The sequence below is a fragment of the Pituophis catenifer genome, unplaced genomic scaffold (genome assembly GCF_029215685.1).
Source record: "Pituophis catenifer annectens isolate HBS135680 unplaced genomic scaffold, rPitCat1.0.hap2 SCAF_1, whole genome shotgun sequence".
Classification (NCBI taxonomy): Eukaryota; Metazoa; Chordata; class Lepidosauria; order Squamata; family Colubridae; genus Pituophis; species Pituophis catenifer.
The window spans coordinates 2,832,972-2,860,466 of NW_027256881.1; the positions used below are offsets into that span (position 1 = coordinate 2,832,972).

Below are 27,495 nucleotides of genomic sequence, written 5' to 3' on the forward strand. Positions count from 1 at the left end.
GTCTGATGAAAAGAAGGACCAGGGGTGACATGATAGCAGTCTTCCAATATTTGAGGGGCTGCCACAGAGAGGAGGGGGAGGTCAACCTATTTTCCAAAGCACCCAAAGGCCAGACAAGGAACAATGGATGGAAACTGAACAAGGTGAGAATCAACCTGGAAATAAGGAGACATTTTCTGATAGGGAGAACAATCAACCAATGGATCAGCTTGTCTTCGTAAACTGTGGGAGCTTCATCATTCGAAGCTTTCAAGAAGAGACTGGACTGCCATCCCCGTCAGAAATGGTGTAGGGTCTGCTTGGATGGGGAGTTGAACAAGTTGACCTAGCAGATCTCTTTCAACTCTGTTAATCTGTATCTGTATCTGATGAGGAGCAACTTCATTGCTGCCACCCATTTTACATCTTTTCTCCTGCTTTCTGCTTTTACTACGACAAATTTACAGGATGATCAACCTCAGTTTTCCTGATAAGGTTAAAATGCTCGGGGCATTCCAGGTTCAGCTTCATGCTTTTCATCTGCTCAAAAGCTTTTGTAGAGTTGTTGTTTTTTAACATTCCCAAAGAGCTATGGAAGAATTCCCCATTGTGCTTGAAAAAAATATAAGTCTTTTTTTTTCCCTCCAAGCAGAGAAAAAGCAGGGATCTCAACAGCAGGAAAACAAAAAAGGAATAAAATCAGCCCAAAAGAAGAAGAAAAAATTGAAGCACTGGATCTGACCTAAATATTCTTATCAGCAGTTTCCTTCACGCTCATACGGAGATAGACCCATCGAGATAATGATTGTTGGGAAGAGCAGCTTTCAACTTTCTGATCCTCACTTCAGATAAAAGATGCATTTCAGAGAAACTGAGGGTGGTTTTTTTTCCTCCCCAACACTGCTAGTCTCTAGGTTCACAAGACCAAGTCTGGAATGCCAGCCTCAGACAGGGCAGTGTGTCTAAATCAGAGATATCCAATTTTGGCAAGTAGAAGATTAGTGGACTTCAATTGTTTGTTTATGTTTATGTTTTATTAGATTTATATACCGCCCTACTCCCGAACGACTCAGGGCGGTGAACAGGCACAAAATAAAATACATGGATACAAAAGTTAAAAAACATAATTAAAACCAGATTAAATAATTTAGCCCGAGACAATTAAAAATCCCAATAATTTAAAAAAGATTAAAATTTTGATTTAAAAGAATTTTAAAACAGGGGAGAAAATTAGGCCAGGCCGGCTTGCTGGAATAGGAGAGTCTTAAGAGCACGGCGGAAAGTGCGCAGATCCGGGATCCTCCGTATCTCTGGGGGGAGCTCGTTCCAGATAGTGGGTGCCCCCACAGAGAAGGCCCTCCCCCTGGGGGCCGCCAGTCAACATTGTTTAGCTGACGGCACCTGGAGGAGCCCCTCTCTATGAGAGCGTACCGGCCGGTGGGAGGCTGCTTGTGGTAGTAGGCGGTCCCGTAAATAACCAGGTCCTAAGCCATGGAGCACTCTAAAGGTGGTGACCAAAACCTTGAAGCGCACCCGGAAGACCACCGGGAGCCAGTGCAGCTCGCGCAGGAGAGGTGTCACAATTCCCAGAATTCCCCAGCCAACCACACTGGCTGGAGAATTCTGGGAGTTGAAGTCCAGAGGGCTTAAAGTTTCCAAGGTTAGACACCTCTGGTCTAAACAGCAATAGCAATAGCACTTAGACTTATATACCGCTTCACAGTGCTTTACAGCCCTTTCTAAGCAGTTTATAACGTCAGCCTCTTGCCCACAACAATCTAGGTCCTCATTTGACCCACCACAGAAGGATGGAAGGCTGAGTCAACCTTTGCTCTCCCATGTCCACACAAAGGGGTCACCACTGCTTCCATCATCACTCAATAAGACAGAAGGAGGGAGATGCTGTATACCCGTGATCATCAGCATCGTTCTCAGCAAGACCACTTTCAGCAGCCATAAGATATATGTGAAAACGAGGAAATCAAACGGTCTTAATAATCATCCCATCAAAGAATATTTATTTATTTAATTATTTGTATCCCGCCTTTATTATTTCTTTTTCTAAAGAACTCAAGGCAGCGAACGTATCTAACACTCCTTCTTCCTTCTATCCTCCCCACAGCAACTACCCTTGAGGTGGGTTGGGGGGGAGCGGGATAGGCCCAAAGTCACCCAGCTGGCTTTCATGCCTAAGGTGGGACTAGAATCCACAGTCGCCTGATCATTGACTGAAAGTCACCCAGCCAACTTTCAGGCCTAAGGTGGGACTAGAATTCACTGTCTCCTGGTGATTGGCACAAAGTCACCCAGCCAGCTTCCATGCCTAAGGTGGGACTAGAACTCGCAGTCTGTTCTGCCCCAGCTACGGACCCCAAAGAACACAACACACACAAAGTCCGTAAAAACCTTAGTTTACTAATTAAGGACTACTAATAAGCTTTTTTAGTAGTTGTTCGAACTTAAATCAGTCTTTTCTGAACAAGGGCTGTTAATTTAACTTCATTAACAGCCGACAAGAATCCAAAGAATAATAACTCAATTCTGAGGCACAGTGTTTCAGATAACCATAATCTTACTGTGGTTGGCAGAATGCCCAGAAGCAATTTGCGGGAACACTGACAAGAGATATACAAGAGCCGAATCAAACGTTTCTGGAATCAAGACGCAAAGGAATATGAACGAAGTTGTTTCCTGCAAATTGCATCAGTCGTCGGCCTTCCTTAAATAGGCTAGGGGAGTGGCCAATTAGCCCCAAGCCTTACTCTCGAGGAGACCTCCTCCTGAGGAGCCACTCCTGCCTTTTAACAGCTCTGCCCGCTCGTGCATCGAGAAGAGGCTCCTCCTCTTCTTCCTCTTCCCTTATGGGAGCTTCTGGAGGTTCTGAAGGCCTTGGCTGAGTCCCTGCCTCTGGCACCACATCTACTCCAGCCTCCTCATTGTCTGACTCGAGCCCCAGCTGCACAGGCTGCTGGCGCAGCACCACACCAGCCTCCTCGCTGTCAGAATCAGCTTGTCAGCACTCCAAACTACATTCGTTCCAGTGCTGACATAAGGAGAAGAGGGGGCAGCTGGCAAGAGGACGCTTGACTTTTCACCTACTTATTTTCCCTGAAGATAATATCCCCTAGGAGATGAGATGGGAGGGGGGACATTCCTGGGAGCTGAAGTAGTAGATACGGGGAGAGTGATTTGGAAGATGGCCAATGAGACGCAGAGAATTGGGGAACGGAAAGGGAAGGTTTGGGGTCAGGAAGTCAGTGTTGGCTACGACATAATCGGGGACAGATTGTCGTGCTTAATAAATGAAAGATTTCATCAAAGACTATTTGTTTGGAAATGCAATTTATTTGAAGACGACACCAAAACCTGACACAGCTACTAACTGCACAGGCCGCTGATGGGCCACAACACAATCGCCTGGTCATTGATGAAAAGTCACCCAGCCGGCTTCCATGCCTAAGATGACTAAAACTCATTTATTTACTAAATAAATTTAGATGACCACCAGTAGCACAATCGTTTCCGCCTCCAAGGTCCAGACGCTCATTTTCACTACCCTGCTCAGTGGTCTTCACTTACTTTGTCAGACTGTAGCACACAGCAAGCAAGGGCTGGTGGTCCTGTGGTCTAATGTTGTTGTTCACCATGGCGTCCAGCTCCTCTTGAGCCAGCTTGAGCTGTCCTTCCGTCACGCTGTAGCTGGCTGCCTCTCGTGCACAGTCCTCGATATTATGAGCCTCGTCTAAAATCAGCACCTGGTCTTTCAACTCAATTTCCATCTGCAAAGATTGAGATCGATCAGCTTATCAACTAACAAAAGCAGCTCCCTCCTCCACATGCCTTCTTTTTATTTTTTGTCATTTTAAATAAAACTGCCGTCGTGGCCTTGTTATAATTCCATGTTGTGGTTTCAATATTACAGTACTTAATTTAGCACTGATCTACCTGGCTGGGTAATGAAATGTCTGTAAGAAAACAACCAAGCACAGAGATTACCCAGGACCCCAAAGTCATCCTCCTTCTCCTTTCCACAAATCCTTCTCCCTTCTAGCACTGATGATGTTACTTAGTTGGGTAATGAAATGTCTGCAAGAAAACAATCAAACTCAGAAACCATCAAGGACCCCATAAGAAACTAACACACTAATACTGACAGGGCAAGCTATTTGTATATAAACAAAGCAAGCACCGCTTCCTTCTATCACTGAGGACGTTACCTAGTTGGGTAACAAAATGTCTGCAAGAAAACAACCAAACTCAGAGAGCACCAAGAATCCCCCATTACTTAATTTACTTTACTTTTCCTATAAAATTTTTTTTTTTTTTCATTAGTTTAACAGCGGTAACTCAGTCACTGTTCCCCCAACCTCTCTCATGAAAAGTTTTTCAATTTCAAAAGCTTGCGACTGAATTGGTAGTTATTGCCCTGGACATAATATTCGCCTATAGCTTCTAAAAACTGGACCCAAGTATGCTATGGAAGGACATTTTTTACATGAAAGATATTGCTGAAAGAAAAAAAATTGTTCGCCTTGCTGCAAAGGAAGATTTTTACCTGCGTGCACGTTAGAAGCTTTTAAACTGCAGAACACTTTTTTGTTATTTGCTGCTGCTTACAATGTGACACAAATATAGGCAGTCCTCAACTTACAGCCATTCATTTAGTGACCGGTCAAAGTTACCACGGCACTGAAAAATATGACTTACAACTAGTCCTCACACTTACAACCAATGCAGTGTTCCCAGTCACATGAAAAAAAATTTGGTTGCTTAGCATCCAACCTGTATAGGGAATCCCTGACTTACAATAATTCATTTAGTGACCTTTCATATTTACAACTGCACTGAAAAAAGGGACTTATCACCATTTTTCACACTTATGACCAGCATCCTCATGGTCGCGTGTATTACATTCAGATGCTTGATAACAGACTCATATTTATGATGGTTGTGGTGTCCCAGGGTCATGTGTTCACCTTTTGCGACCTTCTGACAAGCAAAGTCAATGGGGGAATCAGATTCACTTAACAATCGTGTTACTCATTTAACCACTGCAGTGATTCACAACTGATTGATCTGGAGTTCTGGTATCGGCTGCAGAGGTCTTTAGGAAAGCCTTGCCGGCTGCAGAAGAAATGGGCCAGTAAGGCAGATGTCGGGGTGTGTGAGGCCTGGCTGCAACTGTCCAAAGGTAAGTAGGGTAGCCCCACCCACCCACCCAGCTTAATTTTTACCCATGTACCATGGAGTGGGAGGTGTCAGGGTTCCAAGTAACACCCCCAACGAAAGAAAACTCTGAGGCTTGAGTTTCCTCAAAAGTTCCATTTTATTAGAGATGTCATATTGGCACATCTGGGGAAACCCGAATCTGGAAGCTTCCAGGTTTTCCACACCCAAAAGAAAGTCCAAATCCCTGCCCCAGCACCCACATGTCCATCACATTGTCCAATCAACGCACCGTCCCAACTGGCAATGCCTCCCAGTCACACACCTCCATGTGTAGGGCAGAGTGGCCTTGACTCTCGGGAGAAAAGAACGTTATTTTGACTACATATCTCCCCAGCTCCATACAATCCCCCCTCCCAGTTTCCCACAGCACTAAATGTGGTAGGGCTGAAGATCCAATGTCCAAGATGGTTTCCAGTACTGACAGGCAGGATGTCAGCATTCCAAACTATGATTTCCCAAGCGCTGACATGAATGAGTAGGAAAGAGCCTGTCAGAAATAGTAGCTTGACTTTTCACCCAGTTCTCCTCCCCCCCCCCCCCCGGCAGATAACGTCACCTAGGTGATGAGAGGAGGGGGGAATTCCTGTGACTTGTAGTAACTGAAATGAAAGATGGACTTGGAAGGTGGCCAATGAGACACTGAGATTTGAGGAACGGAAAGGGAGGGGTTTGGGATCGGAGGATCAGTTTCAGCTGCAAATGAGTTCAGGACTGGATCGCTATTCTTCAATAAATAAGAGATTTCATCAAAGACTTTGTGTTTGAGAATGAAATTTATTTGAGATAACATCGGAACCTGACACAGGGTCTTAATCAGGGCTTATTTTGGGGGATAGGGCTTATATTGGGCGCAAGTGTAAAAATCAAGCTAGGACTTACTTTTGGAGTAGGTCGTATTTTCGGGGAAACACAGTAGAGAGACCAGTAAAGGAGAATTGTTCTACCAATGGTGTGGCCTCGTTTTTTACTGGCTGGGCTCGGAACTGTGACTAACAGATAATCAATACAAGATATTCGTACTTACGCTTTGTCTTATCTGGGAGTCCAAAAGGTAGTTGTAAGGGCAGAACACAATCTCGGCGCACGCCATGAGCTCACGAGCTGCAAAATAGGCACAGGATCGGAATTTCTTTCCCAAGCTCACCAGCTCTTCTAAATCCCAAGCCTGGTGTTTTTTACCCGCAAATGGTATGGAGAGATGCTCAGTAAGCCTGTGGGCTCCATGGTAAAAGGAACAAGACACGCCCTGGAAGCAGACAATTGAGGAAGTTTGAAGAACCACCACGCACCTTCGGGTACAAGTGGTCCTCAAATTACAACCATTCCTTTAGTGACTGTTCGAAGTTAGAACGGCACTGAAAAAAGGGACTAATGACCAGCATCTTCATGTGATCAAAATTCGGGCGCTTGGCAACTGGCATATATTTATTAAAGTTGCAGCTGTTCTGATCTAGGCTTCACCAAATCATGAAACAGACTCCTTGTCCCGAAAAAAAAACACCCTTTTTATTTGGCAAATGTGAATTCCTAGCATTCACATCCAGCAAAGTCCCAGCAAAAAGTCTTTCAAGGATGAATTGCAACAACAGACCTTATCAGTCCTTGGATAGTTGCCAAGCCGATAGTTTCCAGGCGCAATGCTGTACAATGAAATACTTGGCACACGAACTCAGATAAGCAAATCTTCACACGAATAAACGAACTAATTGTCTCCTGCAAACACCACTCCCCTTTTGCTCCTATTTATTCCCTATCGGAGGGGCCATTCAGCGTCCCCTTGTGCCTTTACTCCCGAGTCGACCCGTTTCTTAATTGTTTTTTTTTTTTAATTTGATTTATATGCCGCCCTTCTCCGGAGACTCAGGGCGGCTTACAATGTGCTCAGCAATAGCCTTCATCCTTTTGTATATTTATACAAAGTCAGTTTATTGCCCCCACAAACTGGGTCCTCAATTTACCTACCTTAGAAAGGATGGAAGGCTGAGTCAACCTTGAGCCTTGGCGAGATCTGAACCTGCAGTAATTGCAGCCAGCTGGTCTTAATAACAGGGTGCCTTAGACCACTGTACTACCAAGGCTCCTTCATTGTTCCCTTCTACTGACAGCTCTGCGCATGCGCACATCGGGAACAGGCTCCAGCTGTTCTTCTGCCCCACTTATCTCCGACGTCGAAGGTAGCTGATAACTGTTGGACGGCCCTGTCCCCCTCTCTGCCTCCGATGCAGAGCCCTCATCAGAGCCTTCCCCAGACTCCAGGACTGACCCATGTTCCTCCCCAACCTCCTCACTGTCCGAGTCTGCCGATGGCCGACCACAACAGCACCATCCCGGGATCACACGATCAACATTTGCACCCTTCCAGCCAGTTTCCGACAAGCAAAAGTCAATAGGGAAGCCGGATTTGCAGTGATTCACTTAACAACTGTGGCAAAAAAGATTGTAAAAAGGGGAGCAACTTTCTTAACTTTCTTGCTTAGGAATGGAAATTCTGGGCTCAATTGTGGTCATAAGTGGAGTATGTCCACCTGAATGTTTTATTTCATGAGGATCCGCTGAGTTCAGGATGGATAACTGAAACTGAAGTCATTCTTGGATTAATTCTTCTCTTTGTACAGGAGCTCAAAATGTATTTATTCGTTTAGTAGAGTTTTATCTCACCTTTATTAATTTATAAGTAAGTCAAGGTGGCGAACATATCTAACGTATGTCAGGATACTGCTTATAAACGCTATATGGTTAGAGCTCAAAGCATTGTTAGAGACCTCACACACCTATTTTATGGTCTATTCCTGTTGCTCCCCTCTGGGAGAAAGTTTCGAAGTATTTCTAGCAGACTACCAGATTCTGTAACAGCTTTGTTCCTTATGCTGTCCGTATTTACTGTGTGTGTGTGTATGTGATACACACACACACACACACACACACACACACACACACACGAAGTAGACTGTGATGTTTCTCTGTATCGCATATGTGTGTCTATGTGGGTCTATGCATAATGGTTATCCTTTGAGAGCTGAATGCAATGCAATTTCATTTCAATGTATGCTGATTAGTGTATATTTAAAGGGACAATAAAGATTCATAATCAGACACCAGGTTCATATTATCATATGTGGTGGACATGCCCAAATGCAAAAAAACATTGGACTAAAATACATATTTGGTTAGAAAAAAATGATAAAACAATACACAGATTTGAAACCAAAAATATTTCTGCTACTACTGTTCTATTACCAGAACATTATAATAAAGGGAATACATTTAATTTTGCATGTAGTAACAACAAGAACAACATTTTCCCATTGTACAACAATGGGAAAATGATGAGGTCCAGATAGATGAAAGTGTAATAAAAAAAATATTAGACTGTGCTGAGATGGATAGACTGACACTTAAGATAAAAGAAAAGGAAGAAGCAGAATACTTTTTAACATGGCATATATTTCACCAATGGTTAACTAACAAAAACAGAGGTTAGAATTTAAAAAGAATTCAAAGAGATAATAAAAATCCGTATTGAAAATATTGCAAGATGGATAAACTGTTTTATTACTTTACGATTGATATTGATATGTTTATTAAGATTACTAGAATGATTATGGTTCTTGTTGTACCTTTACTTACAATTAATTATGCCCAGACAACATGCTGTTCAGATAGACATGGAATTTTTTATGTTTTTAATGAAAAAATGTACCAATAAAACATATATTTTTTAAAAAAAGATTCGATTTGATTCTTCTATTCTGTTCTAGTCTAGTCTAGCCTCAATAAAGATTCTCTTCTCTTTTCTTCTCTTCTAATTTAATGCTCTTTCCTCCTCATCTTTTGCCTCACAAAGTGAAGTCAGTTGGGCTGAGAGTGAGTGACTGACCCAAAATCAGACAGCGAGTTTTCCTAACTAAGTGTAAAGTACAATCTGGGTCACCCTAGTGCTAAATCTAATATCTTAACCCAGAGTTTCCTAACTTTAAGACGGGTGGACTTCAACTCCCAGAATTCCCCAGCCAGCCATCTACCCTAACTGCCTTCTATTTACAAGTAGGCCTCAAATCAAGACCACAATTGAGCCCAAAATTTATTTTGCTAAGTGAGACATTTGTTAAGTGAGTTTTTGCCCCATTTTACAACTTTTCTTGCCACAATTGTTAAGCGAATCACTGCAGTTAGTAAGTTATTAACAAGATTGTTAAGTGAATCTGGCTTCCCCATTGACGTCAGAAGGTCACAAAAGGGGATCACATGAACCCAGGACACTGAAAGCGTCATAAATATGAATCCGTTGCCAAGCATCCAAATTTTGATCATGTGACCAGGGGGATGCAGCAACAGTTGCATGAAAAACAGTCAAATCACCTTTTTCAGTGCCATTGTAATTTCGAAGGGTCACTAACCCTAACCCTTTGTCTGAAATGGTACAGCTAGTCCTCGACTTACAACAGTTCATTTAGTGACCCTTTGAAGTTACAACGGCACTGAAAAAGGTGACTTTAGACCATTTTTCACATTTATGATCATTGGTCACGTGATTTACATTCGGAAGTTTGACAGCTGGTTCATATTTATGACGGTTGCAGTGTCCCGGGTCATGTGATCCCCTTTTGTGACTTGACAAGCAAAGTCAAGGGGGAAACCAGATTCACTTAACAACCGTGTGACTAATTTAACAATTTTAGCGATTCACTTAACAAATATGACAAGAAAAATCGTAAAATGGGGCAACACACACTTAACGAATGTGTCACTTAGCAACAAACATTCTGGGCTCAATTGTGGTCGTAACTCGAGGATTACCTGTATCTGGTCTCCCTGCTTCAGCAGGGGGTTGGACTAGAAGACGTCCAAGATCCCTTCCAATTGTGTTATTCTGAAACCACTCACCTCTTTTCCTTCCAGCAACTCTGCGCATTTTTCATTCTTGTTGCTGCCTCGGGAGATCCTCGGATGGACGCAGGAATACTCCCTACTTGACAGAATGGTCATGCGAACACTTGAATAGCCCGTCCTGTGCAGCTCCTTCACAATCTGAGCTATTTGCTTGTGAGTCCGGGTGCCAAAAAATATTTTGGGGATGGGTGGCTTCCCTCCGTTCTCCTTCTTGGCCTCAGCAGCATTTTTGGCGTTTTGCTCGATGGCGGAGCAGGAACACGTCGTGCAGGGACTGGAAGGCTGTAACTAGGGAAAAACAAAATCCCATTTAAAGGTATTAATTTGGCAATCTTTTTCCCCTTCTAGAAAAAGTTCCTTTTCATCTGATTGCAAACTTTCAAAGAGGAATTAAAATTTCAATTCGACATTTCATTAAGTATCAAATGGGGTTTTTTTTGTTCCATTTAGTTATGTCCAGTTTTTGAAGTCTGCCTTGTCAGTATATTCATGAACTGGAATAGGGCATAGCAACAGGTCAGCCAATGGGAGACTGTTTGGTAACTGAAACATAGTATTTGTTGTATGGGGCCATAAGAGACAGTTTGGAGCCTGGGCGTGGCTTAACTGTTCTGTATATAAGTTTGAGGGCACTAGCTTCTCTCTCTCCTCCATTTTGCCTTCTCCATTTTGTGCTGTGTTTGTACTTGCTTTTCCTCTTCTCTACAACGTGGAAAAACTTACAAGGGCATCGTATGCCTTGTGTGTTGTTATGTATATAAAGAAGTTTTGAATCCTGCTGAATTGTCTGATAGTATTTATTTATCTTATTTATTTTATTTGATTTCTATACCGCCCTACTCCCGAAGGACTCAGGGCGGTGAACAGCCAACAATAAAATCCATACATACAAAATTTAAAAGCAGAATTAAAATCAAATTAAATAGTTTTGGCCCAGACAAATTAAAACCCCAATCAATTTAAAACCAATTTTAAAATTTGAATATATAAAATACTAAAAAATATTAAAAATTAAAACTTCTTTTATAAAAGAAGGAGAAAATTAGGCCAGGCCCGCCTGGTGAAATAAAAAGGTCTTTAGAGCGTGATGGAAGGTGCGCAGATCCGGGATCCTCCGTATCTCCGGGGGGAGCTCGTTCCAGATAGTAGGTGCCCCCACAGAGAAGGCTCTCCCCCTGGGGGCTGCCAGTCGGCATTGTTTGGCCAACAGCACCCGGAGGAACCCCTCTCTGGGAGCGTACCGGCCGGTGGGAGGCTATTGGTGGTAGTAGGCGGTCCCGCAAGTACCCAGGTCCTGAGCCATGGAGCACTTTAAAGGTGGTAACCAAAACCTTGAAGCGCACCCGGAAGACCACCGGGAACCAGTGCAGCTTGCTCAGGAGGGGTGTTACATGGGAACGCCAAGTCGCTCCCATTACCACCCGCGCGGCCGCACTCTGCGCCAGTTGAAACCTGTTGCAATATTTTCAGGATCAGACTCAATAAAGATAATAAGAGTTAGAGGTTTAAATATATTTCTCTTTAATTATAACAGGCATTCTATATTCACTGAATATTCACAGATAGAAGCAAGGAAAATGGTGAAGGTGGCTCCTTATATATACAAGGGGTGGAGCCAAGAATGGGAGTGGTGAATTATGAATACATTAGGAACCAAAGAATAAGTTAACCCCCGATGTCCCATATATACATTATTTACACATTAGGGAATAAGGCATTTACATCTCACAAATCCCCCTCTAAATGCCGGTTCGCTATACAACACCAATTACATTCAGATTCAGGACAATATAAGACATATAATTTTGATGTTAAATATTTGTGCTGTTTAGAAGGTAAAGGCTTCGTCAATATGTCAGCTAATTGTTCAGAGGTATCACAATGCACTGCTTTGATAAATCCATCTTGAGACAATTGTCTCACATGCTTAAATTTTATATCTATATGCCTGGACCTTTGTCCAATGGCATCGGATCTGGATATTTCAATGGCTGCTTTATTATCTTCATGCATAACAAAAGGCAAAGCAGGTTTTTTCCAAACATCTGAAATCAAATCATTAAACCATACAAGGTTATTTGCAGCTTTGGACAAACAAACATATTCCGCTTCTGTGGTCGAAGTGGCTACCAGTTCTTGTTTACCAGTGTACCAGTAAACTGGACAGTCATTTAATAGAAAAATATAACCAGAAGTGCTCTTTCTGCATGATATATCTCCAGCCCAATCCGCATCTGCGTAACATGTAAGTTTTGGTTCTTTACCATTACTAGGTTCTAATACTAAGCAAAAGTCTAATGTACTTTTCAGATATCTTAGAATTCTTTTGACTGCTTCCCAATGATACATTGTTGGTTTGCTAACATATCTTGACAATAAGTTGAGTGGTAATGCAATATCTGGCCTGGTCCAATTAGATATATAAAGAAGTGAACCTATGACTGATCTATAAAATGTATTATCCTTGAATTCAGGGGAAGATTCATCAGTGTTTCTAAGGAAATCAGTTTGCATAGGAGTGTCACAGGGTTTGGCATTGTTTAAATTGCATTTGTTCAGAAGTTCAATGATTTTATCTTTCTGAGTAAGTTTGAATCCCCTTCTAGTTTTGTTAATTTGTACACCAAGGTATTTGTTTACTTTACCTAGAGATTTCAACGAGAAATGTTCGTTTAGCTTATTTACAAAGGTTTCTCTTCTCTCCTTGTGTTTTCCTATATATAAAATATCATCTACATAAATTAATACAAATTCAATATGATCATCACTCTTTTTTACAAAGAAACAGTTATCAGCAGTGGTAGCGTTGAAATCCATGGTCTTAAGTACTTTTACCAAGCAATCGTACCATCTTTTGCCAGATTGCTTTAATCCGTATAGACTCTTGTTCAATAGCCAAATTTCATTCTTATTAGTGTATTGACTGTGTGGTGCTCTTACATATATTTCCTTATCTAGTTTTGCGTGTAAATACGCAGTCTGTATGTCATATTGAAATACATCAAGATTGAGTGCAGATGCCACTACTAGAGCTGTTTTAACACTCTCTGTTCTCACTGTGGGGGAGTATGTGTCAGTGTAGTCCTCCGGATATTTTTGTGCATAACCTTGTGCAACCAATCTAGCTTTGTATAGAGTATTGCCTCCTTCTAGATTCTTAATTTTATAAATCCACCTGGTACCTATAATCGTTTTATCTTTAGGTGCAATCGCAGGTGTAAACACATTTAATCCTTGCAAACTTTCCATCTCTTTTTTCATAGCTAGTTCCCATTTTTCCTTTTCTTCACGAGGGAGTTTTAATACTTCCTCATATGTATTAGGTGTCATTTGTTCACCATCCATATGCATTATGTAATCTCTGTATTTATTTGGTACTTGATTTCTATTGTTTCTAATAGCTCTTTCGGGTTTGCTATGGTTATCATGCAAATATCTTGCTTCCTTTTTTGTTAATGTGTCTGTCTTTATTTTGTGCTGACTATTTGTCCAAGTTTTGGTTTTGTTTTTATTTTTGTTGATATTTTGATTTTCTATTGTCCCTTCCTCACAAGATTTTGTATCTTTGCATTTATTTGGAAATATTTCATTAAGATGTAATTTAGACCAATTGGCCTGTTCATGGAACACAGCTGTTCTGGAGACTATAAATTTGTTATTATTATCAATGAATCTGTACCCTTTGGTGCCAGTTTCATATCCCATAAATCTTAATCTTCTGGATACGTTTTCTCCCTTTCTTCTCAACTGCTTAGGTATGTGTACGTCTGCAGTGACTCCAAATATGTGCATGTGTGCTAATTTGGGTTTCCTATTATACATCACCTCATATGGTGTTTTATTCACAATACTGGACCAGGTTCTATTTTGAGTGTAATTTGAATAATGTAAGGCCTCTGACCAAAATTGTTTGCCTAAACCAGCATCCTCTAATGTGCACCTAATCATGGTTTGTAGTGTGGAATTCTTTCTCTCTGCAATCCCGTTTTGGAACGCAGAAAATGGACTAGACGTGAAATGTAGCATTCCTCTATCCTTTAACCATTGGGAGAATTCTTTAGACATGAATTCACATCCCCTATCTGTCATAATTTGTTTTATTCTGATATTATGTTGTGTTTCTATGCGTTTGTAGAATTCCTTAAATTTCTGAAAGGTTTCATCCTTGTGTTTTAATGTGTAAACAAAACCATAGCGACTGTAATCGTCTACTATTGTTAGGAAGTAACGTTTTCTATAAGTGATTGATGGAGTTAATGGACCAACTAGGTCCATATGTACTAAGTCAAAAATTTTGTTAGTTGATCTGTTGGATTTTTTTGGTCTGGGACTAGTTTTTAGTTTAGTGGATTTACATACTGAGCATTCCAAATAATTTTCACAATTTTTTATTTTGACACCTTCTGCGTGTTCAGTCATTTTTTGTACTACAGGAAAACTTGCATGTCCTAACTTCCTATGCAAGATGTGAGCACACTCATCATGAATTGGTTTACCTATTCTTGGTTTCTTCTCATTGTGTGTATTTGCGTGATCATGAGATATTTTACATTCATCATTGTCACTGTTACTAACATTTTCATCATCTGCCTCAATACAATCTTCCATATTTGAATCAATGTTATGTAACCATCTTTCTTTTGTTATTAGATAGGGTAGGCCTCCTTTAATCATCACAGTGCCTACATTTGTTTTGTCCTTCTCTAAAGTTGCTTTCCCCTTTGAGAAAACTATATTGATGTCAGAATCTCTGCTTAGTTTTATGGCACTTAGTATGTTATGAGGTATTTCTGGAATTAACAATACCCCCTCTATTTTTCCTAGGCCAGGCAAGGTCACATTTCCTCTGCCTAATACTTGAACCTTTTCTTGATTAGCTACCTTTATTACAAATTTATCTTCTGTAAATGAAGACAATATATTTTTGTTATTAGTGGTGTGGTTGGTTGCCCCAGAATCAATAAGCCAATTATTGTTCTCATTTTGTTGTGTTTTAGTGCTGTTTTGTTTATTTAGTCCATTCAGTGAACCAGATTTTCTCTCTTTTGAATTTTCTCTACCCCCTCTACTATCTCTGTAATTTGGTGGGCTTCTATATTTATGTCTATCTGTGGAAGACTGTCTATAATTGTATTTGCTCCTATACTCTGACCTATGTCTCTCCTTTGAGATTTTGGGACAGTCTCTTCTATTGTGTTCCCTGGACCCACAATTATGGCATTTAAAAGCTTCATTGTATTTTTCCTGGAAAGCTACCTTCCTAAAAGATTTGTGTTCTGTGTGATTGCTGGAACGATTTTTTCTTGAATTGTCTTCTGCTATCAATTTGTTAGATAGACTTTCTATGGATAAATATCCTAGATTGATGGTGTCTAAGTGTGACATAAAACTATCCCATGATGAATCAAGTGAATTGATAATAACACTTTTCATTGTTTGATCTGAAATCACTTCCCCCCTCAAATGCAGCTCAGCTCTTATTTTGTTTAGAGATATCAAATGCTCACTTATGGAAACCCCTGGTTTTACTCTGGAAGAAAAGAAATCCTTAGACATTCTTGTAGTGGTAGCTACACTATCGCTGTGAAACAGATTAAACATGCATTGAATTATTTCTGAAACAGTTAGGTTTGGTTTGATGCTATGATACATTGCAGGAGACACGCTAGATATTATTAAGAAAAATGCTCTATGATGTAAACAATCTATTTTTAAAGTCCAAGGTCTTCTTGGAGGACTAGTGATAAAGAATAGCAAATTTTCTTTCATAAAGACAACCTGGAGCTGTTGATACCATTCTTGCAAATTAATGCCATCAACTCTAAGTTTTGGGAAGTCACTGGGTAAGTTTCCCACATTATTTTGTCCATTACTTACAACCTGAGGTAGTCCGTGGTCTCGCAAGTGCAGGAAATTGCAAAACGGCATGGGGATGCTCGCAACGAGTCTGCGCGGTTCTCTGGCCAGTTCAAGTCTTTCCGGACCGTCTACGTAGTTTCGCACATGCGCGTTGCTCATTTCTTCTTTGGCGTCGTCGTGGAAGGTTCTCTCCATTGCAGCTCGCTCGCTCCGCTCCTCTTCAGACGAGTCGGTTTCTGGCTCGGTTTTAGGAGTTTTGATGGCGGCGACTGCTCTTTTCTTTCTTTTGTGTGCGTTGGTACTTGATCCGGTCTGCGGTGTAGGGCGGAATCGACATGGCTCTCTGGGCTCGGGCGTCGTCGCTCTCGAAGTCAGGATGGGAGCGTGCAGGTCTTGAGGTATCGGCTTGTTCTCTAGCTTCTTCGTTGTCGCTTTGGAAATTTTTAATTTTGGCCCAAATGCAGCAAAAAGCGTCTTCATTGCTGACTTTACTTGGGATTTCGTTAAGTCGTCTTCGCTTTCTGATTCTGGTTCTTCTGAAGAGTTTGAATCTTCCTTTTCGCTTTCGTTGTCTGATAACGTTTTTCGCGCCAGAAATTTTGAACTGAGCATTTTGATTGGCTCTGCTTCGCTCACTTTGGAGGCTTGTTGGAACCAAGATGGCTGCCATTCAAAATTTCGCGCGGGATCACATCTTTTCTTTTTCATAACGACTTTCTCTGTAGTCATATCACTCACAGTTTTTTGGTCTTTGGGTTTCTCTTTAGCAATGTTTTTCTCTCTCGCTGCTCCGCTGTTTTTCAGCATTTCTTGGAGATTCGCGATGAGGCTTTCATCATTCTTCTGGCTTTTTAATAGTTTTAATATCTCTGACCTGAGTTCGTTATTTTCTATTTCGATTTCCTCCTGGTCATTATTTTCATTTATTAGTTCTTCTTCTTCAGTGGTGTATTCTTCGGATTCTCTCGAAATCGCGTTTGTGGATTCGTTGATTATTTCTTGTTCAGTTTCTATTTCTTTGCTGTAGGCCCTGGTGTTGGGCCTATCTTTCTTAGACATCTTTAAGTATTTATTGAGTCAATTAACCATCCTCTGCTACCAGCTTGTTGCAATATTTTCAGGATCAGACTCAATAAAGATAATAAGAGTTAGAGGTTTAAATATATTTCTCTTTAATTATAACAGGCATTCTATATTCACTGAATATTCACAGATAGAAGCAAGGAAAATGGTGAAGGTGGCTCCTTATATATACAAGGGGTGGAGCCAAGAATGGGAGTGGTGAATTATGAATACATTAGGAACCAAAGAATAAGTTAACCCCCGATGTCCCATATATACATTATTTACACATTAGGGAATAAGGCATTTACATCTCACAGAACCTCCGGGTGCTCCTCAAGGGGAGCCCCATGTAGAGAGCGTTACAATAGTCCAGGCGGGAGGTGACGAGGGCATGAGTGACCGTGCGTAAGGAGTGCCGATCCAGAAAGGGACGCAACTGGCGAATCAGGCGAACCTGATGAAAAATCCTCCCGGTCTGTGCTGTATGTGCTTCAACTAACTCTGACGTGCCTGGATAAAGGTTTTTCAGAAGTGGGTTGCCATTGCTTCTATCCTATGGCTGAGAGAAAGTGGCTGGCCCAAGGTTACCCATCTGGCTTTCATGGTTTAAGATGGGACCGTAATTCTTTGTCTCCTGGTAATTGGCCCAAAGTCACCCAACCAGCTTTCATGGCTAAGATAGGACTAGAACTCACTGTCTCCTGGTGACTGGCTCAAGTTATCCAGCCAGGTTTCATGCCTAAGGCGGGACTACAACTCTCCATCTCTTGGTGATTGGCCCAAAGTCACCCAACCAGCTTTCATGGCAAAGATAGGACTAGAACTCACTGTCTCCTGGTGACTGGCTCAAAGTTATCCAGCCAATCTTCATGCCTAAGGCGGGACTAGAACTCACTGTTTCCTGGTTTCGAGCCTGATGCCTTAACCACTATACCAAACTGGTTCTGTGATCGTTACAAAAATAATACCAATCAAATAAAGATGCTGTATCATCTCTTCTCATTTATAACCCTTCACTTTATTTCTTTTTAATTCTGATAAAGAAAACATCACTTGGGAAAATAAATAAGTTCTCTTATCATTGCCTAATAACCTACATTTTTATTGAACCGAGCACCTGTGGGAATATAAAAATTTACTCTCCTTTACCTAGCATCGTCTATTAACCTGCATTTCTGACAATGAGTACCACATTTCAGAGAGCACAAAAATCTCCAAACAAAACAGCACATTACATAGCCGATGCATCTTAAGATGCTTTTATTGCAATTTCACAGTCACTCCGCTTAGAATCAAACGACATGGACAATAGAGTAACACTGAAATAAATGCTGCTAAAAATGAATGAATATAAGAAACAGAGTTCAGAATGCAGTGAAGTTACAAACCAGCAAAGCATCTATTTTCAGCAACAGTGGTTTGAGATCTTCACTTCTTTTTTAACAAGCAAAATTAAATTACCAAACCAGAAATGGGCCAGAGAGTTATAGCTGAAGCAGCTCAGGAAATGTTGGATAAAATGCTGAATGTGTTAAAACTAATCTAAGCACATTTTCCTAGCTATAAAAACTACTGAATGCAGACCCCTGAACAGACGATTGCAATGTTAAATACTTATTTCAAAGAACATTTATAAGAAAGCTTATAAATAACAGAATTCGGAAATCTTAACAGCAGCTTCTTCAAGTGTGGAATTTTGATTTTTCTCTGGAGAAGTCAATTGATTGCTCAATTAGCAATTGAGCAGTTCATTTTATTTGCTTAATTTATATCCCACCATTATTATTTTTGTGAGTAACTCAAGGCAGTAAGGTGGCGGTGGAGACCCCCAGGCTTATGGTCATGGGGGACTTTAACCTTCCATCTGTCGGCGAAGTGTCTGAGGCGGCCCGGGAGTTCATGGCTTCCATGACGGCCATGGACCTGACCCAATTAATTCATGGACCCACTCACACGGGAGGACACACTCTGGACTTGATTTTTGTCTCTGGACAGTGGATGAATGATCTCGAGATAGGGGAGTTAGTGATTGAGCCCTTGTCATGGTCGGATCATTCCCTTCTTAGGCTTGACTTTCTAACTGCCACACCCCGCCGCAGGGAGGCGGAACAGACCAGATGATTCCGCCCCAGGCGCCTGATGGATCCTGATAGGTTCCAGATGGAGCTTGGGCCACTTCCTGAGGCTCTGACTCATGGCTTGGCTGAGGAGCTGGTGGCCGCCTGGGATAGGGTGGTGGCCGCCTGGGATAGGGCGGCCGCTGACGCTTTGGACCGAGTCTTGCCTGTGCGGCCTCTGACCTGTCGCCGAGTCTACCTGGCTCCTTGGTTCTCCGAGGAGCTGAGGGAGATGAAGCGCCGGAAAAGACGCCTAGAGAACAGTTGGAGATCTAGTCGCTCCGAATCCGACCGAACACTGGTAAGGTCTCATATTAAGACCTACCTAGTGGCGATAAAAGCGGCAAAATGTAAGTATTTTTCCGCTCTTATCGCATTGGAAAGAAGGGCGACGGTTCAGGTAATGGCCATGTGGGCTTATCAAGAACTCCAACCTAGTCAACCTGGAGAACCTGAGTACGTGACTCTTCTGGATATGTCAGATGAGTCACGAAGGGGGGAGTGAAGAGGTTAAAGTTCAGGTACATAAACATTCTTTGGTCAAATCCCAAAGCCTCAATAAATAGGCCTGAAACTTTGGTCAAGGTTAAATATTTTCTTTGTGCCAGTAAGGAGTTGCTGAGATGACAGAGAGTATTTTTATCTGAAAAGAGCAGACTGACCCAGACAGATGCATCCTGTTGCTGACTTCTGCATTTAACCCCAAATGTCATATATAACGTGTGTTATGTATAATTATACCCCAATATATTCATGTTATTTCCTCTTTCTTGTTATCTATTACTAAATGTCTGGACTAGATATCTTTCGTTTCCTCTAGGACCAAATATGTCTTAATGCAACCTCGACAAATGTATACGTAGTCTAAAAGTATAAAAGCAACACCTCTGTACACCCTTCGGGGGTCAGACAATTTGCTGTGTTAACTGCTGTTTGAACCTTATGCATAATAAACCTTTCCTGCATTGAAGTGCTTGGTCTGGTCCCGTGATTTTCCTACAACAGCCCGGCCGCCCTGTTTAGGGTGACCCGCTCCCTCTTCCATCTGGGAGTGTGGGAGGATCCCTTGCAGGATCGTGCTGAGGATTTTGTGCAGTATCTGCATGACAAGATCGCTCAGATTCGGGAAGGCCTGGCCTCTGACTGGGTAAGTCCAGACGAGATGACTGAGGCAGGTCTTGAGAGTGTTATCTGGGAGGAGCTTGATCCTGTGGCTCCCGAGGACGTGGACAGGATTCTGGGACGGCTGAACGCAACCACATGTTTATTGGACCCGTGTCCCTCCTGGTTGGTGCTGGCCTCCCGGGAGGTTACGTGAGGCTGGCTCCAGGGGATTATCAACGCTTCCTTGAGTGAGGGTGTCCTGCCATTGAAAGAGGCAGTGGTGAGGCCCCTCCTCAAGAAGCCTGCTTTGGATTTGGCTGTTTTGGCTAACTACCGTCCGGTCTCCAACCTTCCCTTCTTGGCGAAGGTTGTTGAGAGTGTGGTGGTGCGACAGCTTCCTGGGTACCTGGATGAAGCTCTCTATCTGGATCTGCTCCAGTCCGGCTTCAGGCCTGAACAGAGCACGGAAACGGCATTGGTCACATTGGTGGATGATCTCTGGAGGGCTCGGGATAGGGGTTGCAACCTCTATCCTGGTCCTGTTAGATCTCTCAGCGGCTTTTGATACCATCGACCATGGTATCCTGCTGCGCCGGTTGGAGGGGTTGGGAGTGGGGGGCACCGTTTTGCGGTGGTTCTCCTCCTATCTCTCCGACCGGTCACAGTCGGTGTTGGCAGGGGGGCAGAGGTCGACCCCGAGGCTCCTTGTTTGTGGGGTGACGCAGGGGTCAGTCCTCTTGCCCCTTCTGTTCAACATTTATGTGAAGCCGCTGGGTGAGATCATCCGTGGCTTTGGGGTGGAGTTCCATCAGTACATTGATGATACTCAGCTGTACATCTCCACCCCAGGCCATCCCAACGATGCCCTTGAAGTGATGTCCCGGTGCCTGGAGGCCGTGCGGATCTGGATAGGGAGTAACAGGCTTTGACTAAACCCTTCCAAGACCGAGTGGCTGTGGCTTCCGGAGTCCTGATATAGCCAGCTGGTGCCATCACTGGCTATTGGAGGCGAGTTATTGGCCCCCACAGACAGGGCTCGCAACTTGGGCATCCTCCTGGATGCACGGCTGTCTTTAGAAGAGCATATGACGGCTGTGGCCAGGGGGGCTTTTTATCAGGTTCGCCTCATTCGCCAGTTGCGTCCCTTTCTGGATCGGGACTCCTTACGCACAGTCACTCAGGCACTCGTCACTTCCCGCCTGGACTGCTGCAATGCTCTCTACATGGGGCTCACCTTTAAAGCGCTCCATGGCATAGGACCTGGGTATTTGCGGGACCGCCTTCTGCCGCCAATAGCCTCCCACCGACCAGTACGCTCCCACAGAGAGGGACTCCTCAGGGTGCCGTCAGCCAGGCAATGTTGGCTGGTGACCCCCAGGGGAAGGGCCTTCTCTGTGGCAGCTCCTGCCCTCTGGAACGATTTGCCCCCGGAGATACGAAGGATATCGGATCTCCGGGTCTTTCGCCGTGCCCTAAAAACTTTTCTTTTCCATCAAGCAGGGCTGGTGTGAAAACCCCCCCCCTTTTTTTAGCTTTTTAAATTGTCAATGGGTTTTAGTTTGAATGTTTTAAATTCTGGGCCAAAGTCATGTAATTCTTTTAAAAATTTTAAATTTTGTATTGCTATGTGTTTTAGTTCTGGCTGTGCACCGCCCTGATCCCACTAGGAGAAGGGCGGTATACAAACTGAATAAAATAAAATAAATAAATAAATAATAAATAAATATATCAAATGCTCCTTCTTCCTCCTATTTTCCCCACAATAACAACCCCGTGAGGCAGTGGTGGTATTCAACCAGTTCTATCCGGTTCAGGCAAATCAGTAGTGGCGGCTGCGGGAGGCTCCGCCCACCCACCGGGACGTCATTACATCCCGTTTTTGACCCTCTGTGCATGCGTGGAGGTGGTGCGTGCGCTCACATTTGCGAACCAGTAGTGAAGGTAAGTGAATGCCACCCCTGCTGTGAGGTGAGTTGGGCTGAGAGAGAGGGACTGGACCAAAGTCACACAGCTGGCTTTCACAGCTAAGGCAGGACTAGAACTCTCAGTCTCCTACTGATTGGTCACTCAGCCAGTTTTCATGTCTAAGGCGGGTCTAGAACTCTGAGTCTCCTGGTGATTGGCAATCTCTCTCTCTCTCTCTCTCTCCCCCATCTCTCTCTCTCTCCCTCTCCCCCCTCCCTCCCTCTTGTGGTCGTAAGTCGAGGACTACCTGAAATTTGACTGTGGAACCAACGACCCACAGAGGCGACAGGTCCTTGGCTGAACATTGTAAATCAGAAGGTAGAGAGCTATCTGTCAAGTCTGCTTTAATTTCGATTCCTGCCCTGAGTTGGTGATTGATCTCCAGGTCTAAATGGTTCCTTCCATGACTTAAGACTTAGAATAACTTTATTGTCACTTTGAATGTACACTAATCAGCACATATGAAAATGAAATCCTGTTGCCTACAGCTCTCAAAGGGTCACCACTTTTGTGGCCCACCAGCAGCCAGCAGAGCTAGCAGCAGATTCAGACAGTGAGGAGGTTGGGGAGGAACATGGGCCAGTCCTGGAGTCTGGGGAAGGCTCGGACGATGGCTCTGAGTCGGAGGCAGAGAGGGGGCCAAGGCCCTCTGGTAGTTCTTTGCTGCCTTTGGAGTCTCAGGAGTCTGACATCAGGGGGCAGAAGAACAGTGGGAGCCTGTCCCCAGTGTGCGCATGCGCAGAGCTGCCAGGAGACAAGAACAATTAAGAAAACAGGGTCAACTCAGGAGTAAGGCTTGGAGATGATTGGCCCCTCCCATAAGACATAAAAGAGGAGTGAATGGGACATGAGCTTTTGCAGGAAGCAATTAGTTCATCTGGTCGATTAAAGCTTTGGAAAAGTTCTGTTTGACTCTGTCCTAAATTTGGCCTTGCCCTGCATGTGGCGATTTGTTCTCTGGCAGCATTCCAAGGGAGATAAGGTGGGTGTTTGTAAACATTCCCCTGAAAGACTGTTTGAGAAGCCTTTCGGACTGTGAAGGACAATAATTCACAGCCGTATGAATAAAAGAGGTTTGCCGGGACTAAGATTGTGCTGTATACTTTCTAAGGAAGCTTAGATCAGAACAAGCACCTCCAATATACGCTACATAAACAGGACAAAATAAATAAATAAATACAAAATTATGTGTATACCCACATATATTATATGACACAGAGAAACAACACAATCTACTTCAGATGTGTACATGTACATAGCGAGAAAAATGAATCTTACGAGTTTATCAGACGGCCGGCCTAGGAAACAAAGCGGTTACAGAATCTGGTAGTCCTGCTAGAAATACTTTGAAACCTCCTCCCAGAGGGGAGCAACAGAAACAGACTGTGAAGTGGGTGTGTGTGGGTCTCTTGACAATGCTTTGAGCTCTAAGCACATAGCGCTTATATATGCAGTATCCTGAATGACAGGAAGCAAGCTTCCTCTAATCTTCTCGGCTATCCTCACCACTCTCTGTAGGGACTTTCTATTTGACGCACTGCGGCCACCAAAACAAACAGAGATACAATTGGTTATAACGCTCTCAATCATGCCTCTGTAACAGGGGTGGGTTCTAAATTTTTTTACTACTGGTTCTGTGGGTGTGGTTTATTTTGTGGGTGTGGCTTGGAGGTCATGTGACTAGGTGGGCGTGGCTAGCTGGTCAGAGTCATTTCTGGAAGGTCCTCGCACTTACGACCAGTCCTCGCACTTACGACCCGACTCATTTGTTTGCTTTTAACACTGATCAGCTGTAGGACAGCCCTTTGAAGCCCTGCGGCAAGAGTTTAAACAGTTTTTTTTCCCTCTAGTCATCAGCTGGGACTCAGGAGGCAGCAATAGATTGGGGGTGGGACCAAATAAAAGGTAAAAATAACGTGGGGGGGTGGGAGGGGCGGGGGGGGAGAACCGGTTTGGTGATGTCATATCGTCACCGCTACTGGCTCGGCCGAACCGGACTGAACCGGAACCCACCACTGCTCTGTAATAAGTGGCCAGGACCGAAGGAGAAAGATGCGCTCTCCTCATCTGATGCAGGAAATGCAGATGCTGGTTTGCATGCTTCACTAAGGATGACGTGTGCAGAGACCAGTTCATTGTTAGTTATCTGCACCCCCAGATACTTAACACCGTCGACCATCTCTACAGCTGCATCCTTGATACTGAGTGGAGTATGACCATGCCGGCTCTTTCTAAAATCTACGATGATCTCTTTTATTAACATTTAGAACCAGGTTACTTTTATTTTATTCCCTCTCCGATATTCCAGCATTCACTCTGATCTGTGATCCTTACAAGGGCAAGAATAACAGGGACAATAACAGGGAGACGACATTGTCTAACCGGCGTAAAAAAAAATGTCACACTAACACGGAGAAGCAGACACACAGTATTCCTGTCCAAATTCCCCCCCAAGCCCCCCCCATCCTCTTAATTGTAATCAGTAAGATTATCCCCCGTAAGCAAATGCTAAGTCACTGGGCGCGTTATGCTACAATAGTCAGGATCAACTATCTCTTCGCCTCGGCTCTATGGAAAAATGGGTTCAAATTACCGCCTGCTCCCACTGGAGCTTGTCTGCCGTTAAAAAATGACAATGCAGGCTAGAACGGACGTCAATGCAACCCCTTCAGAAGCTGCCAGTCAGCGGGAGAAAAGGCCGGTTGACGTGCCAAAGAAACGGGCCGTCCATCTGGATAAAGTTACCGTCTGTGCTAGAATTGTTACATTCCTCTCTCAGGTCGCCAGAAATGGCAGGTTTCATTATGTCGTCCTGCCACATTCAATAGAGGCTTCCAAATAGCCGCTCTTCTCGATATGGAATAATTACTTATTCACCCCCCCCCAAGGATAAAAGGGAGGCTTATGAATGAGCCTCTTGTCGGCCGGCGAGGAGGACAACAGCTGACGGAGGGTGTCCATTACATACCATGCTATTTTGGCCTCGGCTCTACAGTCGGACAGAAAAACTGGAACGCAAAGCAGGCCGTGTGATATTACAGTCGATGCTCCTGTTGGCTTTTTTTTCAGGAAAGAGGGAGGAAAGATATCGCTAGGTGCACGTGGCTGGGCACACGAGCGGACAAAACTAGGATAAAGCGCCCGTTGATGGAACGTTTGGTAGGCGCGTTTGACCCAATGGGGAACACCTAGAGAAGGGGGACTAGTTAGGAACCAGTCTGTGGGGCAGATGGTTTCAGGAAATACAGGTAGTCCTCGACTTACAACAGTTCGTTTACTGACCATTCAGAGTTAGAACGGCACTGAAAAAGGTGACTTAGGACCGTTTTTCAGAGTTATTACAACCTTTGCAGCATCCCCGTGGTCACGTGATCAAAATTCAGATGCTTTGCATATTTGTGATGGTGGTAGTGTCCTAAAATCTGTTGGTTCCATCCAGTTTTGGTTCTTTACAGCTTTCCGTAGGTCCTCTCTGCTTTTAAACTGATGTGACATTTAAAGTGACAATAAAGTCTATTCTATTCTGCTCCAATTCTATTCTGCTCCTGTTCTGTTCTAGTCTAATTGCTATTGCTATTGTCTATTCTAAAAGGGACGCGGTGGCTCAGTGGCTAAGACACTGAGCTTGTCGATCGAAAGGTCGGCATTTCAGCAGTTCGAATCCCTAGTGCTGCATAACGGGGTGAGCTCCCCATTACTTGTCCCAGCTTCTGCCAATCCAGCAGTTCAAAAGCACGTTAAAAAATGCAAGTAGAAAAATTAGGGACCCCCTTTGGTGGGAAGGCAACAGTGTTCCATGCGCCTTTGGCATTTAGTCATGCCGGCCACATGACCACGGAGACGTCTTCAGACAGCGCTGGCTCTTCGACTTTGAAATGGAGAGGAGCACCGCTCCCTAGGTTCGGGAACGACTAGCACATATGTGTGAGGGGAACCTTTACCTTATTCTATTCTATTCTATTCTATTCTATTCTATTCTATTCTATTCTATTCTATTCTATTCTATTCTATTCTATTCTATCCTATCCTATCCTATCCTATCCTATCCTATCCTATCCTATCCTATCCTATGTAGGTGAATCTACTCTATTGTGTTCCCCGTAGCTACCTATGGTTGTGAAAGTTGGGCCTTGAAAAAGCAAGACAGGAAGAAAATCGATTCGCTTGAACTCTGGTGGTCTTTTGTGGTCGTATGTCAAGGACCAGGGGTGGAGGAGACCCCCTGACCCAAACAACAGCCCTTTCAGGCCAGGGTTGGCAAAAATCCCTGCCTAAAATTCCAGGATAACCCTCAACGGATCCACTGTCTAATTTACCAGACAGATCAGTTATCTATGCCTGGCAATTTCTTAAGGAAGAAGCCACAGTTTTACCTGAAAAAAGATCTCGTGTGCAATTACTGATATTATCTCGGGAAGCTGGGAAAGATGCAAGCCACGAGATAGAGAAAGCCTCTGTTAATGTGGTGATTTTTGTTTCTGAAGTAAGAAGCGTACACTAAACAGAAGGGTGCTTTATTGCAAGATCATTGGGTACCCTGCTTTCCAAGAAAGAGACCCTGAACAAAGGACAAGCATAAGTTTCTTTTTTTTATAGAAGTTGAGAGAAAGGCAGGAGGAAAATCGACTCGTTTGAGCTGTGGTGCTGGAGAAGGCTCCCCCTATTGCTATATTGACACCTAGGGTGGAACTGACTATGGGTGTCTCCTATTAGGAGCTTGGCAAACACCGAAGCGAGGAGTTATAATCTTTTTGGGGGGTTTTTTTGCTTTTTTTAAATTTATATGCCGCCCTTCTCCGGAGACTCAGGGCGGCTTACAGTGCGTTAAGCAATAGCCTTCATCCTTTTGTATATTTATACAAAGTCAGCTTATTGCCCCCACAATCTGGGTCCTCAATTTACCTACCTTAGAAAGGATGGAAGGCTGAGTCAACCTTGAGTCTGGTGAGATTTGAACTTGCAGTAATTGCAAGCAGATGTTAATAACAGTGCTTTAGTCCACTGTACTATCAGGCTCTTGAGGTATATTTATCAGTATTGAACTAGAGGGGACGATTTATGTATATGTCTGTTTTGTTTTTTTAATTTTATGCACTGTTTTTTGTGTGTGTGTCGTCTTTTTTTTTTTTTTTTTTTTTTTTTTTTTTTTAAATTTATATACCACCCTTCTCCCTGAGGACTCAGGGCGGTGTACAGCCAGAATTAAAAAACATGGAATACAAATATTAAAAACAATTAAAATATATATAAATTTGGCCCAAAATTAAAAATACAAACCAATTAAAAC

The 27,495-nt window shown here is 43.2% G+C and overlaps 1 protein-coding gene across 1 annotated transcript in view; it reads right to left on the minus strand.

Annotated features, from left to right (window-relative positions):
* BRIP1 (BRCA1 interacting DNA helicase 1) overlaps window positions 1-27,495 on the minus strand; it is a 130,446-nt gene that overhangs the window by 70,921 nt on the left and 32,030 nt on the right. The window contains exons 6-8 of the mRNA XM_070945084.1: window positions 10,093-10,386; window positions 6,233-6,454; window positions 3,559-3,758 (exon numbers count right to left, since the gene is read on the minus strand). Coding sequence (XP_070801185.1) covers window positions 3,559-3,758; window positions 6,233-6,454; window positions 10,093-10,386 — 716 coding nt within the window. The remainder of the gene's footprint in view (window positions 1-3,558; window positions 3,759-6,232; window positions 6,455-10,092; window positions 10,387-27,495) is intronic.